At 34.9% G+C, this 11,291-nt stretch overlaps 1 protein-coding gene across 2 annotated transcripts; it reads left to right on the top strand.

Annotated features, from left to right (window-relative positions):
* Nucleotides 1–4,583: 4,583 nt before the first annotated feature.
* On the top strand, nucleotides 4,584–9,208 carry LOC131652067 (phosphatidylinositol/phosphatidylcholine transfer protein SFH10-like). Of its 2 annotated transcripts, none has more exons than XM_058921843.1 (15): nucleotides 4,584–4,777; nucleotides 5,377–5,505; nucleotides 5,626–5,833; nucleotides 5,963–6,062; nucleotides 6,216–6,482; nucleotides 6,564–6,641; nucleotides 6,755–6,856; nucleotides 6,949–6,998; nucleotides 7,155–7,254; nucleotides 7,358–7,432; nucleotides 7,515–7,580; nucleotides 8,102–8,252; nucleotides 8,431–8,588; nucleotides 8,716–8,793; nucleotides 8,873–9,208. In XM_058921843.1, exons 2-15 carry the CDS (start codon nucleotides 5,490–5,492, stop codon nucleotides 8,885–8,887), a joined length of 1,464 nt encoding a protein of 487 aa, XP_058777826.1. In that variant the 5' UTR covers nucleotides 4,584–4,777; nucleotides 5,377–5,489; the 3' UTR covers nucleotides 8,888–9,208. The 2 variants fall into 2 exon arrangements, with proteins under 2 accessions (XP_058777826.1, XP_058777827.1); XM_058921844.1 differs by lacking the exon at nucleotides 4,584–4,777 and adding an exon at nucleotides 4,811–4,949.
* Nucleotides 9,209–11,291: the final 2,083 nt, after the last annotated feature.

The raw sequence follows: 11,291 nt of genomic DNA, 5'->3' as shown, positions 1-11,291 counted from the left end.
TTTTTAATTGAAAAACTAATAAATATTTACATAACAAAATTATTTCTATCAAAAGTTACTCAAAATCATGAATAATTTCATCGAATATATTTTGTCATTTATTTTCTTTTTTATTAAGTTTGTCTTATTCTATTTTATGATGATTTATTCGTAAAAAAATATACTTATTAACTATGATATTTAACTCAGATAGTTAATGTATTATATTTAAAGACAAATTGTTAAAAAAAATTAAATTTTAATTTTAAGTCAAACAATTTATGACCAAATTTTCCTTCTCTCCGATGGAATTACATATTATTAATATTGTGTGAGATTCTACCTTGTTTCATTTGCGATTAGTTTTTTAGGGATAGATTTGAGTTGTCTAGTTGTAGTTTAGCTTAAGTTGCGTGTAGGATCGTCAAGTTGGTTAGGTATGACTTATGAATCTTTTGTTTGGTTTCCATTTTTTATTTTTGTTCGATTTCTTTTCCTAGATTAAGTATAGCCCCTAGTTCTATATATCTTTTTTCTTTATATAAGTAGCATTTCAGTGTTAAAAAATATAGGTTTGAATGTACTTTTGATCCTCCATTTAGATGTTTTTAACTTTTTGATCCTTCTATTTCAAAATTTAGATTTTTGAACCCATAATTTTATTTTTCTTAGGATTTTTTTGTCCCCTCCCTTTTTGCAAATGTGGCAGTGATGATAAGGATAAAAAATTATTTTTAATGAGATGGTCATGATGACTAGGATAAAAAATTATTAATGAATATTTATAATATTTTTTTAAGAGTATGCTAACACCGAATTCCAAAAGGCAAGGGTCAAAAACCCATTTCTAGTTAGATAATCCTCCCGAACAAACAAGATGAACTATTGTTGCTTCCACAAGAGCCATAACCACACCACCAAAGATTGCATCCACCTAAAGGATACTATTGAAGGTCTAATAAAGAAAGGTTGCATTTCCAAATACACTAAGGGTGGTAAGAGGGATTGATAAGAGTTGCTTAAGAGCAAATATCCCGCCAAAATGATTGATGTTATAACCACCGACAAAGAGGCAAACAGTTAAGAAGAGGGATCACCAACATATTACAATCATTACAGAAGGTGTCCCCGAGCAAATACCCTATCAAAAGCGGAAATAAAGAGGAAGATGATAGAGTTAATAGTCGTGAATAAGGAAGGAGAAAGCACCTCAGCCAAGACCTCAGATAGACCAATACTCAAATTCTATGATGACAAGAAAGTCAGGGGAATATTAAATGATATCTTCCATCTGGTCATAACTGCCACTATCAGCCACTTCAATATATCTTGGATATTTATTAATGGTGGCAGCTTTTGTGACATAATATACTCTGAGCTGTTTGAGGAAATGGGCTTGAATAAGGAGAACTTGTGGCCATACGAGGGGTTTGACTTACAAGTGTTTAATGACACAATAACTTGCCTTTCGGGGTACATCGAATTGATTATTTTTATAGGGGAAGGGAAATATATTAGGAATGTCGACTAGCAGCTCCTCGTAGTCCCTTACAAGAAATTTTATAAATTCATACTCAGAAGACCCTTCGCGGGCCTAGACAATGTAGCTTCCGTAGTGCACCATAAGTTGAAATTTCATAATATTCATGGTAAACCAATTACAATCAATGCTAACCACGCATGAGCCAAGAGGATTTTCCGTGCATTTCAACAAGATTAAAATGAAAGAGGGTGTAAGGTCATGAAGATCAATGTAGCTTCCCTCACCAGTCAATTAAGGAATACGAACATTCATTCTCCCACTGATAGAACAAATCATGTTATTCAAATAAACAAGAGTGACGTATGACATACTCACCACTACCTATATAATGGTTAACTACCATGATGGTGGTGAGCTGGTATTTGCGATTTTATGGTTTGGTTTCTTTATGTGTGTGTGTGTGTGTGTGTTGTCATCATGGGGTCTTGGTTGCTTTAGTCATACGCCTGTGGCGTTTGTGAGAACACCTTGAGTCTTTGTGGCGGGACTTTGATCTCCTTGGTTGTACCCGAAACTCGTCGTTACCTTTAATAATCATAAGGAAAAGAGATAGTTTATTAGAAAACCCTTCTTTCATTAATCAAGCCACATGATAAATTTCAGTAATGTGTCATTGATTTTTACATTGGAAAACTTAGATTAAGATAACCAAGTGGCATAACCACTGCTTTTTGTCTACAAGGAACACTGTATATATCTTTGACCTTGCCTGGATCAGCCATTTCTGATTGCCTTACCTGCAGGAGGTCAGATGGTCATGTCCAACATTCCCATGCCCACGTTTGTTCCCCATGGCTAAAAGTTTTTCTTCATAGTTAATGTAAGGTTGTGCCCTATTCAACAAGTCTTTCAGGTTGTTGGCCTTTTAACACCCTAATTTCTCTCAGAGCCCTTCTCGAATATTTAGCATTTCAAACTTTCACTCGACCCTTCCACGACCATAACCACTTTGGTAAAGCGGTTAATATACCCGCACATGGTTTCTTTATTGCTCTAGGTGATTCCACTAAGCACAACAATGATTATATGTTGCCTTTTTCTTGCATTAAAGTCGACGATGAAAGCCTCGTATAAATATATCCATGAATCAATACACAAATATGAAAGGATTTAATCCAAGCCATCAGTGATCTAGTGAGAATTAATATGAAGAGTAGTCTTAGAATCCTACTTTCGAGGATGCAAGTAGACATGGGGTTTTTTCTTTCATTCCAGGATTGGAGCATTTTCTTAATAACTTTCTCTCCTCTGGGGGCGGAGGACTTCTTTAGAAGTGGGGCTACCTCTTCTTCCTTAAAGATCAGGGGAATGAGTTATTTGTCTATGATGTCTTTGGTGACTTGGTGACTTCTGTACTTTTTCTTGATGTGTTATCATTTGGATTGGTTCCAGTTGAGGGATGGCAACCTAGATGTTTTGTGGTGCCACTTCATGCATGATATTGTTCATTTGATTATCATGTTACCGGCTCTCCTCAAGTTTGGATATTATTTTTACTAAGGCCTGAGAATCATGTTGTTTCACTATGTTATAAACATTATTCAACCGACCATTGGCCCACTGCATGCTAAGATTAACTTGTAGCAGTTGAAAGCTGGAGAGTATCTCTTGTCTTGGCATTACATACAATGGTGGAGATTTGAGCGAAGGTTCACTTAGTGGAATTATAGAGAAGATCCAAGGAACAAAAGAGGTTGTAATGCTCCCTTACTTGTCCTAGGTTTGACAAGATCTTGTCATGAAGGAACATATGGAGAAATTACTAAGACATGATCATATGCCTTTTGAGGAAAAATTTGTGGTCTCTTGAAGCTTCAACAGCGATGGCAGAACCTTGTCGTTGAATTGCGAAACGAGTAACTTTGGAAGTCGCTATTATAGATGAATCTAAAGGAGATCTAAGGGAAGATATGGAAGAAGGATATTGAAAATTTAGAGAACCCGTCAAGGAACTGATGGAAGATATTCAATTGTATTTACAAAGATTGGATTGTGGAAATTCTTAGAAATTAGAAATTAATTCCCACAGACAGTGCCAATGTTCCATAATGGAACCCGAGTTGATAGGAAAGTGAGGATGCGGAGCTTGTTGCAGTGGTTATTAGCTTTCAATGCGGTAGAGAGGGAGCTGGCCGGCAAGGTTAACACTCCAAGTCAGTATGAAAAGTGAAAAGTGATGTTTGAATGAGAAAGAATTTAAATACCTAAGAAATGACATGTTTCTTTCTTTAAATAGAAGAACAAGTTGTCAATTTAATGTGTGAAGCTAGGTGTGGATTGTGGTCAACTTTTAGGATGATCTGAACTGGTTAACAAGGTACTCGCGCGAGGGATCACCTACTCGGTGGGGGAGATCCATATGCATGTTCTGCACTTAATGCTTCGTTTCTTTCATATTGGGCCTTCGCTCTTTGGGCCTTGTGGACGATCCGAAACATCAGCCAATTCCTACACTCCATCACCATCTTCTTGAATGTGCCTTCTAGACGTCAACATCGTGGAAGCTGACACACGTTTTGAGGAAGCCACGTCCGAGGATGAACACGTATAAGAGAAACCTCTTCATTTTTTAGGCCTGAATAAAGATTCCAATGCTAGTTCCTGATATCAATTTTGTAAATATTGAGGAAAATCTCTTAAGTTTCATAAAAGATTAACTTATCAAATATCTCAAAAACTTGTACATTATTTTCTTCCAAAGAGATGTCAAACATAGAACCCAATATGACATGTCATCAACTAAATATAGACTCTTTTGTCATATGTGTTTTGATCAACATGACTAGGGATTTGATTCAGATGAAAATCTTCATCAAGTATCATCCGAATAAGATATGAATAATTAGAAATTTAAAATTCTTCAAAAAAACAATTAAAAATAACTTCTCATTCCTAGAAGCTATTAAATTTTTTCAGCTTTCCATTTTTGAAAACTTAAAAAAAAAAAAAAATTATATAAAAATGATACTATAAAAGCTATGACAAACTTAGTGATTTTTTTAAAAGAGAATAACAATCTTAGTGATAATCTTTCGGTTTGTCCATAACTCCCATACTTGTGTCATATGTTGGATATTCTAATTCTGAATTGCAGAGACATTCACGGCCTTCTTAAGACTTGGTCAATGGTGCTTCACTGTTTTTACCCCAATTTTCTAAATTTACCTTCTTTTAGGATAATAATGGTTTTTTCTTACCTTTTCTTCTATAACCTCTCTTCTCTTTCCTTCTCCCGCTACCCATTCGCTTCAAGAGGTAAATATTCATTTTCATTCATTTCTCCAATTCCCTTTCCTTTGATTCCCAAATCAATTTTTTCATATGCAATGTGCAATTTTACCTAAATCTCTTTGATTTTTCAATTTGATTCATCCTAATTTGCCTGCTGGTTTTTCCTTTATTTGGCTTCTTTTTGACACAATTCAATGTAAGGAATGTAATATATGGCAAAAATTCATGTTTTGTGATTGAACTTTGATATTGCTAAAATATAGGAATGTGCTGCCAATGTAGCCGCAATTGCTTGCGATCGCAATAGTGTACGTTTGGTTTCATTTTTGGAGGTTGATTCTAGACACGTAGAATTGATTCTGACATGTTTAGTTTTGACGTCTACAATTGATTTTAGTCGAATTTAATGTTATTAATATATTCAAACATAAATCATTGTAGATTCAAGTCGTTATTATCTTGAATCAGTTTTACAAAATCAATTCAGTCATTTGAAATGAATTTGCGTTGCCTCGAAATCAAACTGACACATATTGTGGTCGCAATTGCGGTTGTGGGCCTCAATTTAAATATATAAACATGTTGTTTGTCTAATGAAATATTGGTTGGTGGTGGAGTTGCAGGCAGGGCATTTGGGAGTGCTTTTACTTTTCTGCCCTGCATGATATGAGTGCTTGATTCTTCTATCCTTCGCTTCAACTCCTCTACATAACAACCAGCAAAAGAAATCAACACAATGTCTGCTGGCAATGGTAAACTCTTTATGTGATGTCTTAATTCAACGATTAAATATAGTTTAATTATCTGTTAGTATTTATCTATCTATAGTGTGTTATGGAAGTGGCTTTTTTGAACAATATGATATGTTGTAGGTTCCTTTAAGAAGAAAGCAATGAATGCCTCAAACATTCTTAGGAATTCTTTGGCAAGAAAAGGCAGGCGGAGCAGCAAAGTCATGTCTGTTGAAATTGAGGATGTTCACGATGCTGAGGAGTTGAAAGCTGTTGAAGAGTTCCGTGAAGCTCTTTTAGCGGATGATCTCCTCCCTGCAAAGCATGATGACTATCATATGATGCTTAGGTTACTTTTTCTTGTTGTGCGTTTATTCTTTCACCATACCATTAGCAATTTTGCATGCATTGCAATGAAGCCCTTGCTTTAGGCCTTTTTCCTATTACTAACGTATTCGTGTATTTTATTTTTTGATAGATTCCTTAAGGCCAGGAAATTTGAAATTGATAAATCAAAGCTGATGTGGTCTGATATGCTGAAATGGAGGACGGAATTTGGTGCTGACACTATTGGGGAGGTACTTGGTTGTAACTTGTAACAACAATGTTTGATGCAATTTCTTTTGATTCGTCATTGTATTCTATATTAACTAATTGACTATCGATTTTGGCAGTTTTTTTAATTGATTTAATTTATGTTGTGTATTCTTGTGTGTCTTTTATTACATTAGGAATTTGAATTCAAGGAAATTGATGAAGTATTGAAATATTATCCACATGGACATCATGGAGTAGACAAAGAAGGACGACCTGTGTACATAGAAAGATTAGGACAAGTCGATGCTGCCAAGATGATGCAAGTCACAACCATGGATCGCTATATCAAATACCACGTAAAGGAGTTTGAGAGGACATTCGATGTAAAGTTTGCAGCTTGTTCCATTGCTGCCAAGAAACACATCGATCAAAGTACGACTATCCTGGATGTGGAGGGAGTGGTACGCATGATAAATAGTTAATAATCAATTATATATGGAAAAGTTGCTACTACTGACATTAATATTGTTTCAATGTCGCAGGGGCTTAAAAGCTTCAACAAACATGCTAGGGAACTTGTTACTCGCATTCAGAAGATTGATGGTGACAACTATCCAGAGGTAATATTATTTATTTATCTAATTTTGGTTAAAATTATGGGGGGAAAAGTTTTGTTGTGAATAAATATCATGGATTACTTAGTAATATCATGAAATTCGTTGCTTCACTGCAGACCTTGAATCGCATGTTCATCATCAATGCAGGTTCTGGATTTAGAATACTATGGAACACCGTAAAATCCTTCCTTGATCCCAAGACCACAGCAAAAATCCATGTTAGCCCATAGACCTAATCCTAATTAGTCTGCTTGTTTTGTTGGGAAAACTGTGTCTCCAAAACTTATATTAATTTATATATGATGATCAGGTTCTTGGCAACAAGTATGATACTAAGTTGCTTGAATCAATTGATGCAAGGTGAGTTCATGAATAGATTGAATATCTCAGTATCTGGTTTCCTAATTTGACAATCTCTCATTTTTCTTTGCCCAAGTCTTCCTATAATATTGACTAATTAAAGGTTATTGAGAAGTTTCTTCATCGATTCCATTGTGTTTCCTTTTTCTTTTTCAGTGAGTTGCCTGAGTTTTTGGGAGGTACATGTACATGTGCTGATCAAGGAGGATGTATGCGTTCGGATAAGGGACCGTGGACAGATGCAGATATAATAAAGGTGGGCTCACAGCTCTTTTCTTTTACCTTTTTTATTCTTTTCTTTTTGCATCTCTATTTTCAATTTCAGCTAGTAACTTTAAGTCGTATGAATGAAATTGCAGATGGTTCAGAATGGTGTTCACAAATGTTCAAGAAAATCTGAGTCTCATGTTGAGGAAGAGAACCCAATTCCTGAGGTGAGAAAGCTCATTCCAACAACTCTTAGTGTTATTTTGGTATTTATGAATTTCTTAACTGATTGATGTGGATGTACTCTAGGAGGACCACAAGGATTCTAAGTTGGAGGAAAATCTCACCTCACAGCTTCCTCCAATTTCTGAAGAGGTATGTTAATATCCATTTTGGATCTTGTTAAGAATAGACAGACATCTTTCATGGCATAACAGAGTATGTAAATTTTTTAATTAGTAGCTCTAATCTAAATACAAATGATAAATTCTAATTCTTACATTTAAATTTATCAAACCATAATAGGCAAATAGTCTTCAATTTAATTTTTTTAACATTCATGTGGCTTCTCATGGAAGCTTTAGAGTCCGTTCTACTTTTTTTCTTATACTATAAGTTATACATAATATATAATATATAGTATAAAATACAGACATATAATATAAGTATTAACTCTTTTTAATGCCCCTTTTATATACTAAGATTATGTAAAAGTCTTTTAACCTTTTACAACTACATAAGCTTACTTGGATTTTAAAATTATAGTTAAAATTCTGAGGGTGTTACATAATAGGTCTATTGAGTTACTTCATCCTCCATTATTCTCTTTCTATTTAGTTTTCTTAATGTCCATTGTTTCTTTAGTTCTAACTGTCTGATAAATATAAGCCTCACAGGTCCCTGCTACTAAAGTTTCCAAGCAAGAGGATTCAATCCCCGTGGATGATAAGAAAACTGCTCAGAAAAAAGTTGACTTAATCCCCGCGCATGATAAAAAACCTTCTCAGAAAAAAGTTGACGAGAGTGACCCCATGGCAACATCAACAGGTAAATGGTGGTGGACAAAATTATATATTTCTTTTGAGATATGGCTTTAATTCATGATTCTGAAAATATTTGTCTCTATGCAAAATGATAACATCTACGTCGACGTGTTAATATCTTTGTGAATGGCTTACCATTATTTATCTGAATTCATATCCACCCGCCTGTCTTCCTCCTGCAGAGTTTATGACTGTCATGAAACGCATGACTGAGTTGGAACAGAAAATGACAAACATTAATCATCAGCCAGCTCTAATGCCACCTGAGAAGGAGGAAATGCTAAATAATACTATTAGTCGAGCTGATTTATTGGAAAAACAACTCATGGACACCAAGAAGGTATTCAATCTGTTAGAACATCATATTCGATTATTCCAAAGAAAACAACTAAACAAATTGCACACAAGAACATAATAAAATTTATCATTTTTACGTTTTACTCTTGTTAATAATTTTGCTTTGTCAGGCTTTAGAGGATTCACTGGCTAAGCAAGAGGAGATTTCGGCTTATGTTGAGAGCAAAAAGCAGAATAAAAGAACATGTGTATGTGCACCTATCTTTTAACTTTACTACTTACTGCATAATTATTTGGTTACTAATGCAATTTACTTTCTGAATGCAGTTTTGTTTCTGGTAAGTTAGAAATTGTGGATGCTGAACAAAGTATAATGTCCAGAAATTAGCAGGGGATTGACTTTCACATTCTGCCTTTCAAGAGACTTCCCAAATGCCCTTTTACATAAATGTTCCAACATGTGAACTAATTTACAAAAAAAAAAAAAAAAGATATGTTCAATATATGATTTATGCCAATCAGAATTTTTGTGTTTATTAATTAGGATAAGATCAATTGACAACTATGTATATATAGGGCTATGCATAGTATGCAAAGAAGTCCTATATTATGTAAACAAAGGAATCAATATCTAGTACAAAATTAGAGATTATGTTTTTTAAATATATGAAAATTCTACTAACCAAAGAGCTATCCTTTTGTTGCTCAAAGTAAAGTAAAAAAAGAAAAAAAGAGGCGTTAATAGGGAAGAATAGTTGAGTTGGCCAAATGTGTGTGTAGACAATGTCTACTAGACATGATAATGGCTGAACTCTTTTCTTGCCCTCTAAATGAAAATAGTGTTTTAAACAAAAAAAATGTTTTTTCTTTTTAAAAACAATATCTTCTCAAAAGATAAACGTTAATTAGAATGTAGCTTATGCAATTCATGAAAACTTACATAACTAGTTAAGTTTTGCCTATAAAAAAAGAAAGAAAACCAAAATCAAGCATTCGTGAATAGAGTAATACCACTTTCCAACCCTATTAACTATAATTTTACATGACACCCTAGGTTGTTTCTGGCACCACCAAGTTGTCAACAATTTTACCATAATATTTCTAAATCAATAAATTCAAAAAAATTTGAACTTTTAAAAAAAATTGTATCTGTCAATACTTGGTTCAAAATACTAGGGGTGGCAAAACGGGCCGCCCGCCCCGCCTTAAGCCCGCCAAAAAACGAGCGGGACGGGCATGCCTGCTAAGTGAAATGGGCATAAAAATCATGCCCGCCCCGCGAAGACAGCGGGTTGGCGGGCGGCGGGTTTGCCCGCCTATTTTTATTTATATTTTTTTCATTTTTTTAATAGATTAATAGGTTTTTTTTACCTTTTAATTAAATTTTTCACTTATTTTTTAAAACAATTTTTATAAAAGCAACTTTTTAACAAATTTTACTTAAAAAAAATTGCATATATTTACAAATAAATATATAAAATAAACCATCAAGAATTGGAATTACTATAATTAACTAAAAAAGAGAGAATTTTGGATGAGGGGCGGGCTTTGGCGGGCGGCGGGCATTGGCGGGGCGGGCTATGGCGGGCGGCGGGTTTTGGCGGAGCGGGCTTTGGCGAGCGGCGGGCCTAAAGTCCCAACCCAACCCGCCATTTTTCGGCGGGTGGCGGGCCAGCCCCGCGGGCCACGACCCGTTTTGCCACCCCTACAAAATACCATGTTTATAAATAATCTTTGTTTACGGGTCAATTTTTTAATTTTTCCATATTTTTTGGATAGTCCATGAAGTTTCACCCGATTTTCAAAAATGCAAGTGCCAAAAGTATGGGTTTCACCTGATTTTTGAATGGTAGGCCTCATTAGAAAGTTTCTGATTGAAAGATGGGGATTTGATGTGGGTAATCAAGACATGTAACTATAAAGCGCAATCTAAAAGGGGTGAGGTGAATTAGGATTTTTGTATTTTTACTATTTTAGGCAAGGATCCATCCCTTTTTATTTTTTCCTGAATTAAGTCTATGAACTTCGAATGAAAGTGCAGAAAAAATTAAGTGCAAGAAAATAAAAGACACAATGATATATCCTAGTCCCCCTTATAATCAAGGGTACATATAGTCCCTTCACACCTTGAAGGATTTTTCACTATGTCAAATCTTGGTATAAGTCTCACACCAAGACACTCTACAATATCCTAACACAATCAAGAAAGCACGCCACGTTCCTTTTCATAACACTTAGAGGTGCATGTAGTAATTCCTGACTGATCCCAAGTTATCTTCTAAGTTTATTGCATGGCTTCTTGCTTCTAATGTCTTCATGATCATGTCATCAATGCAAACTTCTAGGTTGTGTCCTATCTTCTTTGAGAACAATATGCCCATGATCCGTTGGTAGGTGTTACCAACGTTCCTGAGCACAGAAGGCATGACATTGTAGTAATAATTAACGTGATTGGACATGAATGACATTTTGGGAGCATCTACGAGATCCATTTTATTCTTGTTGTACCCTGAATAGGCGTTCTGAAACTCATCTCCTTGTAACCCAAAGATCAGTGAATCGGGCTATCTATCTTAGGAATGGGGTACAGATCTTTATGACATGCAACATTGAGGTCGGTGAAGTCGACACACATATGAAAATTGTTCAAACTTACTTACCGAAACCACATTAGCCAGCCACAAAGGGTATTTGATCTCAATTATAAAATTGGTGCTTGTTAGCTTATAAACTTCTTCAACAATGG

The sequence above is a fragment of the Vicia villosa genome, linkage group LG2, assembly GCF_029867415.1.
Source record: "Vicia villosa cultivar HV-30 ecotype Madison, WI linkage group LG2, Vvil1.0, whole genome shotgun sequence".
NCBI lineage: Eukaryota > Viridiplantae > Streptophyta > Magnoliopsida > Fabales > Fabaceae > Vicia > Vicia villosa.
Note: the sequence above shows the minus strand (reverse complement) of the source record. Positions and strands in the feature narration are given on the sequence as shown.